This window comes from Trachypithecus francoisi, unplaced genomic scaffold (assembly GCF_009764315.1).
Source record: "Trachypithecus francoisi isolate TF-2019V2 unplaced genomic scaffold, Tfra_2.0 Lachesis_group20, whole genome shotgun sequence".
NCBI classification, from domain to species: Eukaryota; Metazoa; Chordata; class Mammalia; order Primates; family Cercopithecidae; genus Trachypithecus; species Trachypithecus francoisi.
Genome location: NW_022681466.1, coordinates 11522055 through 11544076, shown reverse-complemented (window position 1 = coordinate 11544076; position 22022 = coordinate 11522055). Strand labels below are relative to the sequence as shown.

Below are 22022 nucleotides of genomic sequence, written 5' to 3'. Positions count from 1 at the left end.
GGGAGGGGAGGGGAGGTGAGGTGGGGAGTGGAGGTGAGGGGGGGAGTGGAGGTGAGGAGGGGAGGGGAGGTGAGGAGGGGAGGGGAGTGGAGGTGAGGTGGGGAGTGGAGGTGAGGAGGGGAGGAGGTGAGGAGGGGAGGGGAGGGGAGGTGAGGGGGGGAGGGGAGGTGAGGAGGGGAGAGGAGTGGAGGTGAGGGGGGGAGTGGAGGTGAGGGGGGGAGGGGAGGTGAGGAGGGGAGGGGAGTGGAGGTGAGGGGGGGAATGGAGGTGAGGAGGGGAGGGGAGTGGAGGTGAGGGGGGGGGGAGTGGAGGTGAGGAGGGGAGGGGAGGTGAGGAGGGGAGGGGAGTGGAAGTGAGGGGGGGAGTGGAGGTGAGGAGGGGAGGGGAAGGGGAGGAGGGGAGGGGAGGGGAGGTGAGGTGGGGAGTGGAGGTGAGGAGGTGAGGGAAGTGGAGGTGAGGTGGGGAGGGGAGGTGAGGAGGGGAGGGGAGGTGGGGAGGGAGAGTGGGAGGGGGAGGGGAGGTGAGGAGGGGAGGGGAGGGGAGGTGAGGAGGGGAGGGGAGGTGGGGAGGGGAGGGGAGGGGAGGTGGGGAGGGGAGTGAGGAGGGGAGGGGAGGGGAGGTGGGGAGGGGAGGAGGGGAGGAGAGGAGGGGAGGGGAGGGGAGGTGGGGAGGGGAGGTGGGGAGGGGGGGGAGGTGAGGTGGGGAGGGGAGGTGGGGAGGGGAGGTGAGGAGGGGAGGGGAGTGGAGGTGAGGTGGGGAGGGGAGGTGAGGTGGGGAGGGGAGGAGGGGAGGTGAGGTGGGGAGGGGAGGAGGGGAGGGGAGGGGAGGAGGGGAGGGGAGGTGAGGTGGGGAGGGGAGGTGACATGGTGAGGGGAGGTGAGATGGGACTGGAAGGTGACATAGGGACATGAGGTAGGGATGTGAGATGGGGCAATGGGACACAAAAGTGACATGGGACTTTAGGTGATGCGGGGACGTGAGGTGACGGGATGTGAGATGGGGACAGCATCTGAGGTGACGTCAGGCCTCGTGACATGGGGACATGACGCAATGGATGCCGGCTTGAGACAGAGGATGGTGCGCACCCTCCGTGGGAATGTCCGGGGGCCTGCTGAGGACAAAGGAACTGCCTGCGTTCCAGGGCCCCGGACACATGCTCCCTGCCCTGAGTCCCAGAGAGACCGGCAGAAGCTGATTCCAAATGCCCCTTTTATTAAAAATAATTGCACTTAAGATTTAGAATCTCCCAAGTCTTGTGAATTTTCCTGAGTTCTGGGGCTTGCTCGGGGACCAGCAGGCATCCAGCCCTCTGGGCAGCCGGGCTGTGGTCGCGTTGGGGCGGAGCAGCAGACGCGAGGCAGGAACTCAGGCACACGTCCCACACCTCCATCCGAGCACCCCTTTCTCCAGTGCTGGGGACAGATGGAGGCGGGTGGCTAATGCTGCCCGCACACCGGCAACAGGTGAGGAGGGCAAACCTGACAATCTTACTAATGCAGAGCAGCCCTCCGGGTCCCCGGCCCATGGCGCGACAGAGGGGGAAACCTCTCCTAGACATGGTGGGAGTCAGAGCCCCGGCCCAGGAGGTGGAAACAGCGACGTGGGAGCTCGGGTCAGTGCCTAGCTCCAGGGGACGCATCCAACCCCCAGGCCCGCACAGAGCTGCTGCCCACACACAGGCTCTGCTCCCCTGGGGAGCCAGTCTCCCTCTGGAGACACTTCACACACTCCGCCCGGCTAAGACCAGCTGATGAGAAACTGCTCTCCCATCAACAGCGAGACAGGGATGTCCAGGACCTGGAAAACAGAGAGCACAAATGGAGCAGCACGAGATCCCAGCAGCAGCGGGGCCCGGCGCTCAGGAGGCAGCTCCAGCTGGCCCCGAGATCCCAGCAGCAGCGGGGCCCAGCGCTCAGGAGGTGGCTCCGTCCAGCCCTGGGATCCTTCACACCCGATTCCTCCCCAGCAGGCACAGGAGGACCCTGGCTCTCAGTGCCAGTCACCTTAACACGTGCCAGAAACGCAGTGCTGCTTCAACACGGCTGGAGGGTCGCCATCGTGGCCCCATCACCCACGTGTCGACACAGAAGGAGGAAAGGCACAGCCTGTGTGACCTGACCCTTCCCACTCCTCCCCAAAGGTCTCCTTGGGAGGTCCTAGCATCCTCTGCTCCTGGCATTGGGTCACCAGGACCCCCAGCACGTTCTGCCCCCTGCACCATGGCTGGGGGACGGGAGCCCTGTGCCCCTCTGGGCCCTCTTGCCTTGGTGTCGGGGCTGTAGGTGAAGTTGGAGACAGGGGCGCCGTTGGAGAGGACCTGCTGGGGCGCTGTGGCCACGCCCAGGACGGTCACCTTCTGCAGCTGCAGGCCAGCCCCCTCGCTGGTCACATGTACCAGCTCATTCATGATGGTGTTCTGGGCCGAGCAGAGAGAGATGAAAAGACAGAGAATGTGGAGGTGTCAGCAGACAGCTGGGGCAGGGACACCCATGAGAACAGGGACTCATGATGGCTTCAGGGGGGCAACCTCCCTCTGTGTAGAGTGCACGGCCCCACTGCTCACTCTAGGACCCCGGGCCACCTGGCAGAATGCCCCAGTGGCAGGCAGCCATTGTGGGACCCCCAAGCCCAGCTCCCCTCACCGCTCCTCAACCCCTGGCCGCCCCGTACCCAACAGCCTGAGCAGCCCCAGGACTCACACTCCTGGCCAGGAATATGACCTGTGTGTAGGCCCCTCGCTCCAGCACTTCCAGGCTCTCTCCATCGTCCCAGAACAGCTCCCCTTGGGCCTCCCCACCCTTGGTCAGAGCCACAGCCAGGGCCATGGGCTGCTGGCGGGACTCTGTGGTTGTGAGGCCAGGGCCCTGGAAAGGGAAGGACACGTGATGTCATCATCCCCACCCTGGTGCCTGGGAATGCTAGGCTGGGACAGCACCAGGCTGCCAGGAACTAGGATCTGCAGGAAAGCCTGCGGCCGCAGGGGCTGAGGCCCCATGGTGATGGCCTGAGACCCTCCCCACCTCAAGTGCTATCCCACGGCTGCTGGAGGCCGGGCCTGGCAGAACCTCCACCGTGCAGCCACTGAGCTCCTGCCGACCACACTCCACGCCTCTGCAGGGCTGTGCCCTCCCTACGTCACGGGCCTGGCTGGCTCCTTGGTAACCTACACTGGCGGTGGCGGCCCCTCAGAAGTCCTGCCTGGGTTTCTCCCCCACCATCACCCTGTGCCTCCCCTGGCTCTGCAGTGTGCTGTCCACACCCCCACCACAGCCACCTGGATCAGGTACCTGCAGGGGGATGATGGACCCAGCCCGGAGGTGGACGTTGATGGTGTCCAGAGGGGCTGGCAGCGTCACCCACTGCCCCTCGCTGTGGATGGCTGGCTCACGGGGAGCTGCAGGTGGGGGCGGGAGGCTGCCAAGGGCCTCTATTGGCACCTGGAGGGAGACGTTGCTTTGAGAAGGATGCTGGGCCGTGCCGAGGCCCCCCATGCTGTCCTCAGGAACCAGGCTCTCTGTCTCCCGGGGCTCCACGTGGAGGCCTAGGAGGCCTGGCACAGAAGGGCTGAGCTATGACTTCAGGGGCAGACTCAGGGCTCACTGTAGGGACCCTCCTGACCACTGAGTGGGGACAGAGCCTGAGAGGCCTGGGTATGCCGGTTCAGCACAGCCTGTGACTGCCGTGGGACTCGGGGAGGTTCTGCAAGCGGGCCTCAGTCTGCTCATGTGGGAAATGCGGATGGTGTGAGGAGTGGAGGGGCCGATGGGTGCAGACCACCTGGGCGGGGGGCCTGACACATGGCCAGGACTCAACACATATGCTCCTCTTTCCACCACCTGGTCACACCAACTGGGTGGAGGGGCAGGTGGGAGGGCTACTCTGGTCTCCTGCCTCCCTGGGGTTTAGGGTCCCCAGACTCACCGTCTCCAGGTCGTACCATGTGCCCGAGGGGAAGTAGCCGGTCACTTCGGCCTTCCCGGCCTGCAGCACTGGGGTGATGAGCAGGGCCTCCCCCCACAGGAGCTGGTGGTCCACAGTCCAGGTGCTAGAGTCCTTGGGGAACCTGCAAGGGGGATGGGCACACAGGCATACGGGCGATGAATGGGATGGGGCTGGCCTTCATGCCCACCCACAGGGAGGCACGGGAAGAGAGGCTGAATTCTGCTTTCTGGAGCTCAAGGAGCTGGAGGACTTGGAGGACTCAGGTCAGACGGGCAGGGATGATTGCAGCCGACAGGAGTCAATGCCGGAGCTGGGAGAAGCCGCCTCCCAGGACATTCTGGCAGCTGGGCTCAGGGCAGGAATAGGGGCTTGTGCTTGAGGCACCAGGAGGGGCACAGCACTGGCCTCCCTTTCCTTGCCCACTTATCCTCCAGTGACCAAGGCAGTGCGTGCTCATCGGTCAAGTATTTGGAAAGGACAAACAAGTATCAACAAAGAGAAAAGATCCCCCCAATCCCACAACCACAGGCAACCTGAGTTAACATCTGACAAAAAGATGAATGTACACGCGCAAGCAGCTCTGCGGAGGAGTCTCTGTCTAACGGAGACCGTCCTGCCCTGTGATGCGGCTCTGCCCATGTCCTGTTTCTGGCCCCCGGACGTGCAGGCAGCATCCAGTACTCAGCTATGATCCCTGCACGGATACATTCATGGAGCTTTCATGCCTTTTGAGGTGACTTCTTTAGGCCCTATTGCTACTTGTAAAATGAATGCATCAATTCAATGTAAGTCTCAAAAATACTGACTGATAGGTACTGCTGCTTTCCACAAATGTGCCAATTTATATTCCACTCTACTATTCCGTTCACTGTGTTCTTGCCAGCAAGAGATAGTCTCATTTCCTCTAATGTATTCTAATTCAGAGGCAAAATAAATGGTATCTTTCTGCTTCAAAATATTTCTTGCAAATTACATTTATTGGAGTGATGTCAGTGAAAATGGTGGAATAAACACCTCTGAAAATCCTCTTCTCTGTAAAAACAGAAACATAGGCAAAAATGGTCAGAATTGATATTTTTAGGACTCTAGAAACTAACCCTAGGCTTGCAGTGATCTGGGGAGCGTGTATTTAAGAAAACGGCTGAATCTCTGTAAGAACAGCAAGAATCCTCAGCTCAGCGAAGTGCTGAAGATGCTCTCCACCTCGCCCCAGCCACGTGGCAAAGGCTGGGAGACTCACGGATGCCATGTGTGAAGGGTATCTGTCCAATTATCAGCTGTCCACTAAGCTAGTCAAGCAGAGACTTTCGTGGCCATACACAACAAAGAACACAGACCTTAGGGAATTAGCACAAGAAAGTCACAAAACAATCAGCAGCAGCAACAAGGCCTGAGGGGGAATCTGATGACCACAGCGGCTGCACTGAAAACGTCCAGTCTGAAGCAAAAATGTATGAGACATGCAAAGAAACAAGAAAGTATGGCCCACAGATGGGGGGAAAGTAGTTAATAAAAACTGTCCCTAAAGAAGCCCAGACATTGGACTTACCAAAGACTTTACGTCAGTTACTTTAAATGCGTTCAAAGAGCTCAGAGAAACCACAGTTAAAGAACTAAAGGAAAGTGTGAGAACATGACTCACCAGATAGGGAATATCCTTAACAAGAGAAATTTAAAGGAATGAAACAGAAATTCTGGAGTTGAAAAGAGAGCAACTGAAACGAAAAGTTCACTAGAGGGCTCAACAGCAGATGAGAACAGGCGGAAAAAAGAATCAGTGGCCTTGAAGATGGGGCAGTCGAGACTATGGAGTCTGAAGAACAGAAAGAAAACACAACGAGGAAGGAGTCAACAGAGCTGCAGAGACCCCTGGGCACTGTCAAGCATACCAACGTCTGGAACGGGAGACCCAGAGGTAGAAGACAGAAAGGGGCAGAAAAAATATTTTATGAAATAATGGCTGAAAAACCTCCCAAGTTTGATGAAAAAGATTAATGCATATGTCCAAGAAACTCGACAAACTCCAAGTAAGATGAAGTCAAAGATATCTACACCTAGACACACCATCGGAGCTTCAAAGGCCAAAGACAGAGAATCTGGGAAGAGGCAAGACAGAAGCTACTCAGCAGAAACCATGGAGGCCATGGACTGACAAGTTCAAAGTGTTCAGAGAAATGACCGCCAGTCAAGAACTTTACGTTGAGCAGAACTTTCAAAGAATGAAGGAGAAATTGGCCAGGCACAGTGGCTCATGCCTGTAGTCCCAGCACTTTGGGAGGCCGAGGCAGGCGGATCACGAGGTCAGGAGATCGAGACCATCCTGGCTAACACGGTGAAACCCCGTCTCTACTGAAAATACAAAAAAATTAGCCGGGCGTGGTGGCGGGCGCCTGTAGTCCCAGCTACTCGGGAGGCTGAGGCAGGAGAATGGCGTGAACCCGGGAGGTGGAGCTTGCAGTGAGCCAAGATCACGCCACTGCACTCCAGCTTGGGCAACAGAGACCCAAGAAAAAAGAGAATGAGAAATTAAGAGACTCTGAAGTCAACAAAAACGGAGAGAATTCATCACCAGCAGAGCGGCCCGACAACAAATACTAACAGGAGTCCCTCTGTGTAAACCAAAGATGTTAGACAAGAAGTCAAAGCCACATAAAGAAATAAAAACATGGGTAAAGGTAACTATCGGTAAATATAAAAGGCAGACAGTATGTATGTACTTTTTGCTTGTAACCCGTTTTTCCCTCCTATTTGACTTACAAGACAATTGAATAAGGCAGTCATTATCAATCTGCGTGGATGGGCTCATAATGTATACAGACGTGGAACAGCACAAAGGAACGAGAGGCAATGGAAACCACATAGAAGCAAAGCTTTTTTACACTATTGAAAGCAAGCTGGGCCGGGCGCGGTGGCTCAAGCCTGTAATCCCAGCACTTTGGGAGGCTGAGACGGGCGGATCACGAGGTCAGGAGATCAAGACCATCCTGGCTAACACGGTGAAACCCCGTCTCTACTAAAAATACAAAAAAAACTAGCCGGGTGAGGTGGCGGGCGCCTGTAGTCCCAGCTACTCGGGAGGCTGAGGCAGGAGAATGGCGTAAACCCGGGAGGCGGAGCTTGCAGTGAGCTGAGATCTGGCCACTGCACTCCAGTCCGGGCGACAGAGCGAGACTCTGCCTCAAAAAAAAAAAAAAAAAAAAGAAAGCAAGCTGGCATCAGTTCCGATGAGGCGAAAATTAAGATGTTAATTGTAATCCCTATGGCAACCACTAAAAAAAAAAAAAAAAATAGTGTAGTGAAAGACATGACAAGGTCATTAAAATAGTCATTAAAACACAAATTGCGTTTCTTGCATTTCCTGGTGAAGAATGTGTGGATACCATTCGTATCTCCTGTTTTGCAAATAGTGTTCCTCCAGTTGGTTCTTAGTCTTGCTCTCACCAACATACGAGTTCTCTATCTATTAGGAAGAGTGGCTATTTGCCGGTTTTTGTTTTTTTTTTGAGACGGAGTCTCGCTCTGTCGCCCAGGCTGGAGTGCAGTGGCCGGATCTCAGCTCACTGCAAGCTCCGCCTCCCGGGTTTACGCCATTCTCCTGCCTCAGCCTCCCGAGTAGCTGGGACTACAGGCGCCCACCACCTCGCCCAGCTAGTTTTTTGTATTTTTTAGTAGAGACGGGGTTTCATCGTATTAGCCAGGATGGTCTCAATCTCCTGACCTCATGATCCGCCCGTCTCGGCCTCCCGAAGTGCTGGGATTACAGGCTTGAGCCACCGCGCCCAGCCTATTTGCCATTTTATTGATGATGCCTTCTCTGCTGTTATAATCCATGTTCAGAGCAGTTTTAATCTTTTTGTGTTTATATTCAGAGATTTACATTTTTTTCTGCTCTAGTCAAATAAAGTTTATCTTTTTTTTTTTTTTCCTAAATGAAACCTTTCCCTTTCTTTTTGCCTTGATACTTAGCCCTCTGCCTCCACAGCAGAGACACATATTCACTTCTCTTTTCCTGTGGAGTCTTTCACAGCTTGATTTCTTTTTTTTTTTTTTTTTTTTGAGACGGAGTCACACAGGCTGGAGTGCAGTTGTGCAATCTCGCCTCACTGCAATCTCCTCCTCCCAGGTTCAAAGGATTCTCCTGCCTCAGACTCCTGAGTAGCAGGGACTACAGGCACCCACCACCATGCCCGGCTAATTTTTGTATTTTTAGTAGAGATGGGGTTTCACCATGTTGGCCAGGCTGGCCTTGAACTCTTGACCTCAGGTGATCCACCTGCCTCAGCCTCCCAAAGTGCTGGGATTACAGGCGTGAGCCACCGCGCCTGGCCTCCACAGTTTGATTTTTGACATCAACTATTTAATTTATCTGGAACTTATGTTTCTATGGTACACAAGAAAAATAAATTGACTTCCGCAAATAGTTAACTATTACCTTACTCTCTGGGAATCCTCCCTCAACACACTGACATGAGGGGCCGCTGTTAGGAACTCCTCGTGTGTACTAAGGCCTGTCTGGGGGATATTACTGGGTTTTCTTGCTGCCTTTCTCCCTTAAGCCAGGCCCAAATGTTGTCTCATTCAGTGGCAACCTGCTGGGTCCTGGGGAACACGGCCCGCAGCAGGACATGGCTGCCCGGGTGTCACAGGCCCCTCCCCCAGGGCACACATGGGCCACGCCCCTGCCCAGGTCACTCACTCCAGGAAGAGGGGCCGGGCCACGGTCTCCCCAGCGACGTGGGCCTGGTGGAACAGCGTGTAGAGGTGGGGGAGGAGTGCGTAGCGCAGGGTGAGGGCCTTCCTCATGGCCTGCTGGGCCGGCTCGCTGAAACTGTATGGCTCCTGGGGCTGCAGGGCAGGCGGGGGCAGAGGAGGCCTTGGGTCCTGGGTCCTGGGGTCCCCTGGAGTCCCTGCCTCGGGAGACCCACACTTCCTAACCACCCAGCATGGGGCGCCTCTCCAGCGGGGGGGGGGGATTCCCAGGGGAGAGTCTTGGGTGGGGGGGATCCCCACCTGCCACCCCCACCCTACCAGATTGAGCAGGCCGTTGTGGTTCCGCATAAAGGGGTAAAAGGCCCCCAGCTGGGTCCAGCGCACACACAGCTCCTCTGAGGTGTTGCCCAGGAAGCCGCAGACGTCGGCCCCGACCAGAGGCACCCCCAGCAGGTTAAACTGCAGGATTTCTGGGAAGGCAGAGTCAGGCTGGGCCTCAGCCTGCTGCAGCAGACCCAGCTCAGGCCAAGTGACCCAGAGCCCCGCCTGCTGAGTGGGCAGGGGGCCCAGGCAAGCCTCCCATAGAGGCCGCCGGCTCTGTTCCGCTGAGCAGACCCTCCTGGTAGGAGCTCACCTGGCACAGAGGCGGCGAGCTGCTCCCAGGAGCTCCACACGTCCCCCGTCCAGTGGCCGGCATATCGGCCGTGGCCAGCAAAGGTCGAGCGGGAGATCACAAATGGGCGTGTCCCCCGAGCCTTCACCAGTGCCCTGGGTGGGTAGGGGACACCGTGAGGGCTGTGTGGAGCGGGGTCACCCGGGAACCCTGTCCCCAGCAGGGCAGAGCTGGGAGCAAGGAGCTGTCTGTGATGTGGCAGAGGCTAGGGAGGACGGCGAGGCCACTGCCCACGTCTGTGGGCACAGCTGCCTCTGTCCAGGAACTCCCCAGCCTCACAGGAGTCATGAGGTCCCCGCTGATGCAGACTCCCTGTCAGCATCCAGGGTCCTTCCTCTCCAAGCCTCAGGCATGAGGTGGGAGGGAGCTCTCCAGCTGCACGCTGGGGTGCGGGCAGTGGGTGGGGACAGCACTCAGGCTGCCAGCAGGCCCCGGGTGGTCTGGACCTCTGCTTTTCCTCCTCCCTGAGGCCCTGCAGAGGCAACGACCTTGTGGGACAGGCTGTGAGGGCAGAGCCCAATGGGGAGGGACAGGGCCCTCACCTGTGGGAGGCGATGGCTTCAGTCAGGCCGTAGAGGTTGTGCAGGTTGTAGTGTGTGGAGAGGAACTGGTGGCTGGAGGCACAGATGGTGGCCGCCTGGAGGGTCCCCCCAACCACCCCTGGAAGAGGCAGGGGCTGGTTTCCAGGGAGCTTCCTCCCGGCAGGCTCCAAGGTACCCTCACCTGCCCCTACCTCCCGGGAGCCCCTGTGCAGGTCCCTGCCGCTTACGGCCGGCCCTGGAGGTGCACCTGCAGCCGCTCCCCATGCTCCTGGGGGCTTGGTGTTGCCCCGGGAACCTGGGGCACATCCTGCACCATCTCCACGGCTTCCAAGACAGGGCCGGGTAGGTGCTGGGGGCTGGGCTCTGCAGACCCCCAGACTTTACATCCACCGTCTCTTAGCCCATTCCAAGCATTCGCCTGCCTGTTTACCTAAGCTCCAAACCCCACCCTCTGACTGATTCTTCGCTTGGCCAAGCTACAGCCTCAGGCCCCCAAACCTTCTCCCAGGCCCATCTGTGTACTTCCTTATAAAATCCAGTTTCTGCCATTCCTGCTAAGTCAGTTTGGCAAGAAGCCCCATTCCTCCACTACTCCTCAGGGGATGTCTGGTCACCCTGGCCTGCCTTCGGCAAGAATCTTGCTGCGTCAGTTTAGCCAGAATCCCCCTGACCCCCTGCTTCCTCTTGGTAATTCCCACCTCTGACCCCCACCCTGCTCCCTGGCTAGAAACCCACTTGCCCGCACTGCATTCGAGTTGGGCCTGACCTCTCCCCGTACGGGTAGGTCCCCACTGCATGGTCCCTGCGCCTATCGAGACTGCCCTGAGTCAAGTCGGCCTCACTGTGCTCTGGCAAAGCACCCCCGAGCAGCGCTTCCTCCGGCAGGGCCTGGGTCTCTGCACCCACCCTGTCCTCACTGCCTGGCTGAGTCTCCCTGCCTGAGCCTTTCTCCTGGGGTTCCCCTCCCGCCCCTTTCCTGGCTGGCCCATCTGCTTCTCAGAGATAAGGGCGCTCAGTCGCCCAGGCCAGACAAGGGAGTCTCTAGTTTGATGAAGTCCCCAGGGGAGGTGGGGGGTGAGCTGACCAGGCACGTAGGGCGGCTTCTCCAGCTCATTGTTGGGGCAGCCGTCCTCAGAGCCCCTGATGAAGTTGGAAGGCTCGTTCATGTCCTGCAAGAGAAGCTCTGCTGGTGGGTGACTCTGCCCAGAGTGAGGAGGGTGGGGTAGTCCCCAGGGGCCTTGGGGATACTCAGGAGGGGCCACACTTACAATCCACATGCCGTCGAAGGGCACCTGGTCATGGAACTCAGCCACCATGTCCTCCCACCAGGCCAGGGCTGCAGGGTTGGTGAAGTCGGGGAAGGCAGTGGACCCGGGCCACACCTGGACAACGAGAGGCTGGACTGGGGAGACCCGGCCCCACCCAGGGCCTGCACGGAAGCCCCACCGAGCCTCAGCCCGAGCAGAGGGGCAGCCTCACTCTTAGGGGATGCCCACATTTGTAAATCTGAGGGACCTGCACCCTGGGGGTCAACGAGTAGCTCTTTCTATGCAAGGAACTGATGCAGGGCCAAGGGGTCTCAGCCTGGGGAAAACGAGGGGCCAACCCCAATACACCTACCTAGGGGCTGGGCTGCAGAACCAGAGAGCATCAGGGAGAAGGGCAGTGGAGACGGCCCCACGTAAGCCCTGCCAGGGAGTCTCCCATCCGCACCAGACCCTCCCTAGCCACTCCCTCAGTGGGGGCCCTGCCTGGAGGCCACTGCGGGGGCTGGGAGGACAAGCAGGACCCTAAGGCCTCACTGAGGGTCTGCAGAGCTTGTGCCTGGGCCAGGCCCAGCTGCCCATGAAGTCAAAGGCCTGCTGATGGAAGAACTCATGGGGGCATTCCTTGTAGGAGCCACCATCGTCATGGGCCACTGTGGCCCACTCCTCTCAACTCTCCCACTGGGTGTGATGGCTCCTCAAATCCACCCTCTTCCTGAGCAGCTGCCGGCTCCTCCTGGCTGGAGGCCTCTGCTTCCTAACCCCTGTCCCCGGACCCTCGCCCTACCTGCCCAATCAGCGGCTGGCCGGTCTCGTTGGTGATGAAAACCCCCCTCCGCAGACCCTCGTCGTACGGTCTGTAGCTCCCGGCAGGGCCCGAGCTGCTGATGGCGGGATCCTGGGAAGCGGGAAACCCGCTCAGGGAAGAGTGGCCCAGAGCCCTGGCGCCAGCCACGGGGAAAACGGGAAACTGAGTCGGTGAGAGGACAAGGCAGGGGATGACATCACGCGTGTGTACAGCATGCCTTGCCTGTGTACCTGCACACGCCCGCCTGGAGAGGAGCCAGGGCCAGGGGAGTCAGGACCAGCTGGCTGACGAGGGCCATGCCGGAATGCAAGCTTTACCTTTTCTTTAAACCTCTCGAGTTTCCCAAGTGTTCTACAGTAATCACTTTTCTTTTATAATTATAAAAATGTGAGAAAGAAGAGGTCTGTGTTTCCACTCCTGCTCTTAGGGGCTACTGTTTGCTGCCCGCAGAGGGCAGGGCTGGAGATGGGCAGCGTCAGCACAGCCCCACGTCTCATCTGCGCTTCCTCTGTGGAAGCGGATCTCCCGGCAGGAGCGGTTGGGTCTTTTGAGCTCGCCCTGCCTCCCGCCTCCTCCTCTGGCCATCACGCCGGGCACCAGGACTTGGGCTGGACCAGTCCCCAAACTGCATCCTTCTGGCTGTGGGACTGGCTCAGGGAAAGGCCTTTTTGCGCTTGTTGACTCAAGAGTCCTGCCCTGGGGCTTTTCTACGGGAGCTGACGGGAAGACGTCTCCGCTCTGTGGTGCTAGCACAAGGGCCGGAAGCTGGAAGCTGCCCTCACTCATGCCGTCCTTTCCAGGGATTCGGAGCCGGCCTGAAGGACAGGCACGGGCAGAAGGCACAAGGAGCTTCCACAGTTCCAGCGTTACCCGCGCCCAGGTCCATCAGGTCCTCCACTTTCCAGGACCAGGCGACATCAGCTTATCGTGCCTCTGGCCTTTTGCTTTTTTTTTTTTTTTTTTTTTGAGACGGAGTCTCGCTCTGTCGCCCAGGCTGGAGTGCAGTGGCCGGATCTCAGCTCACTGCAAGCTCCGCCTCCCGGGTTTACGCCATTCTCCTGCCTCAGCCTCCCGAGTAGCTGGGACTACAGGCGCCGCCACCTCGCCCGGCTAGTTTTTTTGTATTTTTAGTAGAGACGGGGTTTCACCGTGTTAGCCAGGATGGTCTCAATCTCCTGACCTCGTGATCCGCCCGCCTCGGCCTCCCAAAGTGCTGGGATTACAGGCTTGAGCCACCGCGCCCGGCCGGCCTTTTGCTTTAAGGCAGTTCCAGTAACCTACATCTGATAGAACCCGTTTCCAGGGACCCTCAAACCCGACCTCCCTGGACAGCAGGGGCCAAGCCTGCCAACTTGATATTCCCTCGATATCACACAGGCACGAGGATGATGCCACACAGAGGAGCCACCACTGGGCACCGGGCAGCCCCCTTCCCAAAGACCCACAGCGTGGGGGCACACACCACAATCATCACGTAGCGCCGGCCGCCCTGGTGCAGCTCCTGCACCATGGCTGGGAAGTCCCGGAAGCCGTCCTTGTTGAACGTGAAGTCCCTCCGGGAGTCCATGTAGTCCAAGTCGTTCCACTGGACGTCCTGCAGCCACAACACGGGACCGTCTGCTGGGGCCTGAGGAGACGCGTCCCAGCAAGCCCCTTGCCTCCCCTGCCACCACCCCAGCTCACCAGGGGGAAGTGGGCCCTGGTCATGTTCTCTACCACCTGGCGGGTGATGGCGGTGGAGGAGTAGCCCCAGCGGCACAGGTGGAAGCCCAGGCCCCAGTACGGCGGCATGAACGGGTATCCTGCAGGCCAACGCCGACGTCATGAGTGAGGCGGGAGGCAGCCTCAGGGTGGGGGCCGCGGCCAGGGAGCAGGACCCGGCATGAACGGGTATCCTGCAGGCCAACGCCGACGTTATGAGTGAGGCGGGAGGCAGCCTCGGGGTGGGGCCGCGGCCAGGGAGCAGGACCTACCCACAACATCCAGGTACTGCCGCACCACGCTCTTGGGCTCCGGGCCCAGGAAGATGTACACATCCAGGATCCCACCTGTCGACCTCCAGCTAAGGGCAGGGCTCGGCTGCAGGACCACATCTGGAAGGGAAGCAGCTCCGGGGTTTGGGGACAGATTCTTCACCTGAAGGGCTCTGCACCCCACAGATGGGCCAGCCACAGGCGGACAGCAAGGCTCTCTCCCCATGGGGAGCTCACAGTGGCCTGGGGAAGCTGTGCTAAGCCTGACTCAGGAGGAACCTGGCACGGGACGGAAAGATACGTGGCGCCAGCCCACCTCCAGGCAGGACCCCAGAACCCTCCTTAGGAGCAGAGAAGGCCAGAGCTGGGAGAGGCATCAGCCCATGGGACTCATTTCCCAGAAAACACGAGGCCCAGCACTGTGCCCAGGGCCCCTCATGTGGACCTCCAGTCTCCAGGGCAGGCAGCAAGGAGAAGACCCCGGCCCGGGCACTGGGTGGCGGGCAGCACGGAGGAGACCCAGCCCAGGCGCTGGGCGGTGGGCAGCTTACCCATGGCATTGCTGTTCAGCAGGAACACCCCATGTGCTGACCCGCCATCCTCCAGCGCCAGGTAGAAAGGGTGAGACCCGTAAAGGTTCGCACCGGGCTGGGACAGGCAGGAGACGGCGCTTCAGCACCTGTGCTCCCCAGCTCTGTGCCCCCGCCCGCTGCCCGCTGCCCGCTGCTGTACCGTGGGCGCGAGGTCCCGGTTCCACAGGGTGATCCTGGTCCAGCTGGTGCTGAGCATCAGGGGACTGAGGTGCTCGGCGAGTCCTGTGATGTACTGTGAGGGCAGCGAGGTGGACAACTGAAGGAACTGGTCCGCAAAGAACAGGGGCGCCACCGTCGTGTTCAGCCTGCAGGACGGAGGCCGGCCAGGCTTGCTCACACCCAAGCGGCCAGATGAGCCCGAAAGCACCCAGAGAGCACCCCAGGCCCTGGTGCCCCGGGAGGGCGGAGTGGCCTGGCCAGCCCTGCAGCACACTGACCCCGGGACAGGTGGCCGTGCCAAGCCCTGTAGCCCTTGGCACCCTGGCACCAGCATGATAAACACTCAGGGCACATCAGAGGAAGTGCACTGCCTGGCTGGGCCCACACCACCCCGAGGGGCCCGCAAGTGGCTGACCTCCAGGAGCCAGCTGGCACCAGAACTGTCCCGTGAACCCTGACCCCAAGCAAGGCTAGGCGGGGGCTGAACAGAACCTTTCCAGGCCTAGGAGCTTGTGGCCAAAGTCCTCCCAGATCCAGGCCCAGCCATGCCCCAGAGGGACCCCTGGGGGTTGCTGGGGGTCAAGTGCAAACAGCACCTCCAAGGAACGAAAGCCACAGATAAGCCCCGTCCACAGGAAAACACGTCCTCTGTTAACACATCACAGCTAATTTCACAGGACGTGCTCACACCACACCCACCATCCCCTGGGCAAGACTCTGAGTGCTTTCACAGCCGAAATCTGCCAAGATGCCTGTCTGTTGTTTGGTTTTTGAGACGGGGTCTCAGTCTGTCACCAAGGCTGAAGTGCAGTGGCAAAACCATGGCTCACTGCAACCTTGTAGAACGCTGGGCTCAAGGGATCCTCTTGCCTCTGCCTCCTGAGTAGCTCGGACCACAGGCATGTGCCACAACTCCTGGCTAATTTTTTATTTTTGTTTTTAGAGATGGGGTCACGCTATGTTGCCCAGGCTGGTCTTGAATTCCTGGGCTCAAGTGATCCTCCCACCTTGGCCTCCCAAAGTGCTGGAACTGCAGACATGAACCACCACACCTAGCCTGATAAGATGCTTTGACAAACTTCTCTTGGGTCTCTCTACTCAGAGGTCTCCTCAGAGAGACCACCCCTGTGCCCCGCATCTGCATAGCTGGCTTCCAGAGAGGCCACCTCTGCCCCTCCATCTATGCAGCTGGCTTCCAGAGAGGCCATCCCTGCCCCACCATCTGCACAGCTGGCTTCCAGAGAGGCCATCCCTGCCCCCACCATCTGCACAGCTGGATTACAGAGAGGCCATCCCTGCCCCCACCATCTGCACAGCTGGCTTCTAGAGGGGCCATCCCTGCCCCGTGTCTGCACAGCTGGCTTCTGGAGTGCTCTCTGTGTGACTGCTCCCTGACGCTGTGTCTGCATGGACTTGCTTATGGCTTCCCCTCACTGTGTGACCGTCCCCGGGAGCAGGATCCAAACCACACACGCAGGGTCAGTGCGTGAACACTGAGTAAATGAATGAGCAAAACAAGAAAAACGCATTTCCGAAGGCGACTTCTCTTAACATTAAAGCAAATCCAAGCACTGTCGTTCCTGAGCATTTTCCTGAGTTAAATGACAAGCAGGGACTTGGTCAGTCCTGAGCACGTGTTTACGTGGGATTTAGACCTACGTGAGTAAAACACCCAGGCAGTGCCTGCCCTGTGAGAAACACGCTTTGCCCACGCGTCGCCCTCCCCATCACGTGGGGAACACGCGTCGCCCTCCCCATCACGTGGGGAACACGCGTCGCCCTCCCCATCACGTGGGGAACACGCGTCGCCCTCCCCATCACGTGGGGAACACGCGTCGCCCTCCCCATCACGTGGGAAACACGCGTCGCCCTCCCCATCACGTGGGAGACACGCGTCGCCCTCCCCATCACGTGGGGAACACGCGTCGCCCTCCCCATCACGTGGGGACACGCGTCGCCCTCCCCATCACGTGGGGAACACGCGTCGCCCTCCCCATCACGTGGGGAACACGCGTCGCCCTCCCCATCACGTGGGGAACACGCGTCGCCCTCCCCATCACGTGGGGAACACGCGTCGCCCTCCCCATCACGTGGGGAACACGCGTCGCCCTCCCCATCACGTGGGAAACACGCGTCGCCCTCCCCATCAGGGCGCTGACACAGAGCCCAGAACTCACAGCACACGGCCGTCCAGCTGCCGGCGCACAATCACCCCGAAGGGCTCCTCGGAGAACTCCACGCTGTAGAGTGGGGACAGTGCCCGGCTGGGGACACGTGGGGTCTCCAAGGGCACCTCGTAGCGCCTGTTAGCGGGATCTTTGATCTAGAAGAAACGGGGGTGTATCGATGTCCCCCACAGCCCTTACTCTCCAGAGAAGAACCCGGACCCCAAGGACAGGTCAGGTCCTGGTGCAGTAGCACGTGGGTGTGGGACCATGGGCAGCACATTCAACCTCTCTGAGCCTCGGCTTCCTCATCTGCAGAGCCAGGAGGAGGATGCCTCCCCCACGATGGAAGTAAAATACAGAACACCTGATAACTCCGAATTTCAGATAAACAAAAGCAGCTTTTCTAGTATAAATACATCCCAAATATTGCATTCTTATGCTAAAAAACAAAGTCATGCCTGGGGTATCTGCAATTCGGGTTTACTGGGCATTCTGTTTTCTTTCGCAACCTCTGACAGCCCTACTCTACCTGATCCACCTTTTCATAAAGATGAATGTGCCCCAAGTCCTGCCTTCTGGAGCACCTGTCACTGTGGTGTCCCCACTGCTCCCCGAGGGGCGCTGCCGTGTCTGCTCACACCTTTGCTCCCAGCAAGGGCCCAGCACACAGTGGTGCAACATGCAGCCCACCCTTGTGAGGTGCGTGTGCGTCGCTGTCCACACGCACCCTCTGCCCCCGCCCCCGCCTCTGCCCCTGCCCTGCCTACTGTGAAGTGGAGGCGGTTCTCAGTCTCCATCATCACGTCCAGCCGCAAGGTCAGGATGTCCTTGGGGAAGAAGGTGGGGGTGGTACGGGTCAGGGTGGCCGTGTAGCCCATTTCAGAGGCGCTCAGGTTCTCCAGCTTGTAGCTGGGGTAGCTGGGTGGGAAGAAGCACCAAGGCTGTCCCATCTGGGCTCTCCGCAGCCCCTGCTTTGCAGGGATGTAGCAGCAGCCGCGGGCCTCGCACTGTGCCTGGGTGATGGCCTTGTCAGGGGCACAGTCGAAGCGGCTGTTGGGGGGGACGTCGCACTGTGTGGGCACTGCTCTGGGACAGCCGGGGTGTGCCTGGGCATCCTGGGGCCCTGGCCTCCTGGCTCCCTGCTGGTGAGCTGGGCGAGTCTCCTCCAGGACCGAGGAGGATCCACTCAGCTCTCGGGGAACCAGCAGGAAATCATGGAGCAGGATGTGCCCCAGGAGCGCAGCGGTGGCCAAGGACACGAGGGCACAGACGGCCAGCAGCCGGCGGGAGCAGGGCGGGTGCCTCACTCCCATGGTAGGAGACGACCCGGACAGCTCCTGGAGGCCTGCAGGAGAAGAAAGCTGCTTCAGCAGGGAGGCAAGAGGGGCGGCACTCACGGGGCTCTCAAAGCAGCTCTGAGACATCAACCGTGGCTGGCACTGCAGCACCCGGGCAGGTGGGGTAAGGCGGCCAGGGTGGGTGCTGCAGTGCTGTCTCGAATGGGAGAGGGCCAGAAGGAAGGGCGAGAAAAGCTCCAGCAGGGGAGTGCAGAGCGCTTGCACTGTCTGCTAAAATGTTACAAATCAAACATGCTTAGAATGTCCCCAGGAAGACCAGCAAGACAGGTGGACACTTGACCAGCAAGACAGGTGGACACTTGAAGCGCCGTTGCCTGGGCCAGAGTGCTGTGGAGAGATCTCGGCTCACTGGCACCTCCACCTCCTAGACTCAAGCAATCCTCCCACTTCAGCCTCCTGAGGAGCTGGGATTACAGGCACACACCACTGCACCTGGCTAATTGTTTTGTATTTTTTGTAGAGACGGGATTTCGCCATGTGGCCCAGGCTGGTCTTGAACTCCTGAGCTCAAGTGGTCCACCCCCCACTCGGCCTTCCAAAGTGCTGGGATTTCAGGGGTGAGCCACCACACCTGGCTGGGAGCCCCACTTCTGCATAAAGGTGTGGCCTAGTCCACTGGGTGTCAGTGGAAGTGATTCTGGCAACTCATGCGTCCTTAGGGGGACCCGACACCTTCCCCTGCTCCCTTTCCTATTGACTGGTGCACGGATATACCACAGTGGGGAATCCTGGGCACTGCAGCTGAGGGTGACACTCTAGGGGTGGCAAAGCCACAAGAGAGACAGGACTTAACCTCTGGCAACTTTGCATATCAGAACCCTTCCCAGCCACTGAGGTACGTGGGGGAGAAACAGTCTCCGTAACAGTGGCTGCACCTGGATCCTCAGGTACAGACACAACAAGGATGTCACGTGCAGATGAGATATGGGGGTTCGCTTTCATTACTCTGCTGGTAAGATTAACAAGCGCCGGCTGGGCTCGGTGGCTCAAGCCTGTAATCCCAGCACTTTGGGAGGCCGAGACGGGCGGATCACGAGGTCAGGAGATCGAGACCATCCTGGCTAATACGGTGAAACCCCGTCTCTACTAAAAAATACAAAAAACTAGCTGGGCGAGGTGGCGGGCGCCTGTAGTCCCAGCTACTTGGGAGGTTGAGGCAGGAGAATGGCGTAAACCTGGGGGGCGGAGCTTGCAGTGAGCTGAGATCTGGTCACTGCACTCCAGCCTGGGCGACAGAGCGAGACTCCGTCTCAAAAAAAAAAAAAAAACAAAAACAAAAAACAAAAAAAAAGATTAACAAGCGCCAACTACCTTTGTTTTGCTTGTCTGTACATTAGTATCTTATGACAAACATTCTATTAGTCTGGCTCCTCCCAGGAACAGCGGGAACCCACGTGCGATTCATTATGCATGGATTTTAATAGGGGAGTACTTTGATGTGTGTAATAAACCATGGGGAATGAGTGGGGAAGGCTGGGAGAGCCACTGCACCTATGCAAGTCTGACCCCAAGGGAAGGAGGAAGAAGGTGTCCTAGGAGCAAGGCCATGGGGGAGGAATGCAGGGAGGTCCTCAAACCAAAGTCAGCCATTAGAGGGGTCTGTGTCTCTGAGGAACGGGCCTTGGAGCAGAGGCAGGGAAGGATTTCAGAATGCAGCCCCTGGCCAGTGAAGCTCCCTGGAGCAGAGGACCGTGAAACCTTCTCCGGTACTGGGAACTGGTCACACACCAGGAAGAAGTGACCTCAGGGCCCGAGGGAGTCTGACCTGTCATGTCATGTTACGGAAGGCTGGGCTGGGAACACTCTGCCCCCGGCCGGACTTGGTGTTCCACCGTGGGCCACTAGTAAACTAGGGCTCTCTGGGCTGGAGGGTGAAACATTTTACCCACACTTCTGACATCTAATGTGTAGGGTTTTTCTCACACCCATCAGTTCTGCAACTTTCTGGACATGGCTGGGTGTCCTACGATTCAATTCAATCCTGACACTACCTGGAGTCAGCGCAGACTCCACAGGTTAAGGGCTCAGTCCCACAAGACTGCCCTCACTTCAGAGGCCAATGGCAAACCCCAGGTTGTCACTTGTACTTTTGATTAACTAGTTATAAACTCAGGGGTTCCCAGGACTCCCTCTTCAGGGTCACAGATCTCGGGAAAGTGCGTTTCTTACATTTGCTGGTTTATTACAAAGCATAAAACTCAGACAGCTGTATGGAAGAGATGCGTGGGGCCTCGTGTGGGGTGGGGCACTGATTCTGTGCTCTCTGCTCGCACCACCCTCCAATGCGTTGGTGTGTTCAGCAACCTGGAGGGAAGCCCTCTGATCCCTGTGCGTTTTCTGGGGCTCCATTATGCAGGCATGGTTGACTAAGCCACTGGTGATTAACTCAATCTGCAGCCCCTCACCCCTTTTCCATCCCAACCAGTCATCAGGCCTTGGTCTTTCTGGCCATCTGCTTTCATCACGAAGCCACCTGGTGTCCCCAGTCATCAGTCACCTCATTAGCAAAAGGCTCTCTCATCACTCGGTTTCCAAGGGTTTTAGGTGCTCTATGCCAGCAACCAGGGACAAAGACCAGAGACAGTCACCCCTGGCCTGGCCTAAGAGGGTCTTTGTGATTCAGACACTCAGATCTCAGAGCTGGCCCCGGGGGCCCTCTGAGGAGACCAGGGTGCTCCTCACCCCAGGGATTCGGACCCAGTCATGTGCGTCCTGCAGGAGCAGGAGAGGTGGCTTGGTCACGGCCAGGACTGAGCACTGCGTCAATCAAAAGGGGAAAGCTTAGAAACGGGAAGACGCAGCCTTCAGCCCCAGCCCCACACAGGAGGGCTGCTCACCGTTCAACTCCGAGCTGAACTCAGATAAAGACCGGGAGGAATAGATAGAGGTCCGGGGCTCAAGCTCCGCTCAGGGAAGAAGGCTGCCGGCGCGACTAGGCGGGTTCAAACCCGCTTCTGGGGTGTTACTGCCGGCAGCGCGGGGCAGACGTCAGGTGTCTCACCCGCTCCGTGCCTCAGTTTCCCCGTCAGCTGCGGCAACGCAGAGCCTCCCTCGCTGAGCAACGGGCGGACGAGGAGAACCTAGAGGTGTCCGGGGTCCTTCCCGTCACCGAGGTCACTGTCTCACCTGCTGCCTCATTCCCGGCCTCCATCCGCGGCCCCGGCGACAACCTCAGCTTTCCCACCTGAGAGGCCGCGCGGGCAGCCGACCACCCTACCCAACCGGCCCTCGCTCAGGGAGGCCCCGCAGCCCCGGCCCCGCTCACCTCCGCGCACGCGGGCCCCGGAAGCCCACGGAGACTCCGGGGTCGTGCCCGGGGACGCGCAGAGGTGGGCCACGTGACCAACGGGCGCTCGTCGCGGGGGCGTGGCCGCGGTGGGTCACGTGACGCGGCCTCCCGCGCAGGCGCCCGAGGCAAGGGTGCGCTTACGCGCTGCGCCCCGGCAGTGACGGCTCGGGCAGAGCGGGCCTGGGCGCGTTTTAGCTCTCGGAGGGGGCCCGGGGAGCGCGTCTGGCTGCGTGTCCGGCGTCCCGCGGGGAGAGGCCTACGCGTGCTGCCCGCTGCCAGTTCCTCTTGGGTCAGAGATGGGGCGAGGCCCCCGCTGGCGCAGTCCCGGCCCAGTCCCCGTGGGGTCGGAGATGGGGCGTGGTCGCCGCTGCCCCGGTTTGGGTCCCAGCAGCTCGTAGGGCTTTGTAAGGGTCTGGCCCAGCCGCATCTTGCGCCCAGGGATTCCTCCTGCCAACACGTCCCGAGGGCGTCATCGGAAAGGCGGCCAAAGACGCTCAGCGCCAAGTTAGAAACAGCCAACATTTGGAAAGTCCTTAAGTGTG

General features: G+C 59.1%; 1 protein-coding gene across 3 annotated transcripts; it reads right to left on the bottom strand.

Annotated features, from left to right (window-relative positions):
- Positions 1 to 1191: 1191 nt before the first annotated feature.
- On the bottom strand, positions 1192 to 21596 carry GAA (glucosidase alpha, acid). 3 transcript variants are annotated; one of them, XM_033182501.1, is made up of 21 exons: positions 21457 to 21550; positions 21193 to 21271; positions 17601 to 18178; positions 16843 to 16988; positions 14646 to 14811; positions 14465 to 14561; positions 13914 to 14033; positions 13624 to 13742; positions 13403 to 13534; positions 11920 to 12030; positions 11136 to 11249; positions 10952 to 11036; positions 9868 to 9985; positions 9287 to 9420; positions 8971 to 9122; positions 8639 to 8787; positions 3922 to 4063; positions 3288 to 3437; positions 2700 to 2864; positions 2264 to 2416; positions 1192 to 1797 (listed from the first exon to the last, which is right to left on the bottom strand). In XM_033182501.1, exons 3-21 carry the CDS (start codon positions 18144 to 18146, stop codon positions 1738 to 1740), a joined length of 2859 nt encoding a protein of 952 aa, XP_033038392.1. In that variant the 5' UTR covers positions 18147 to 18178; positions 21193 to 21271; positions 21457 to 21550; the 3' UTR covers positions 1192 to 1737. The 3 variants fall into 3 exon arrangements, with proteins under 3 accessions (XP_033038392.1, XP_033038391.1, XP_033038390.1); XM_033182500.1 differs by lacking the exon at positions 21193 to 21271 and having other exon boundaries at positions 21457 to 21596; XM_033182499.1 differs by lacking the exons at positions 21193 to 21271; positions 21457 to 21550 and adding an exon at positions 21318 to 21449.
- Between the last annotated feature and the right edge of the window lie 426 nt (positions 21597 to 22022).

Coding starts and splice junctions, on each gene's coding strand:
- GAA (XM_033182499.1), bottom strand. CDS start 21,342: ATGGAGGCCGGGAATGAGGCAGCAG. Junction 14,562..14,645: donor ACCGGGACCTCGCGCCCACG/GTACAGCAGCGG, acceptor TGCCTGTCCCAG/CCCGGTGCGAACCTTTACGG. Junction 4,064..8,638: donor GCCCGGCCCCTCTTCCTGGA/GTGAGTGACCTG, acceptor TCCCCCTTGCAG/GTTCCCCAAGGACTCTAGCA.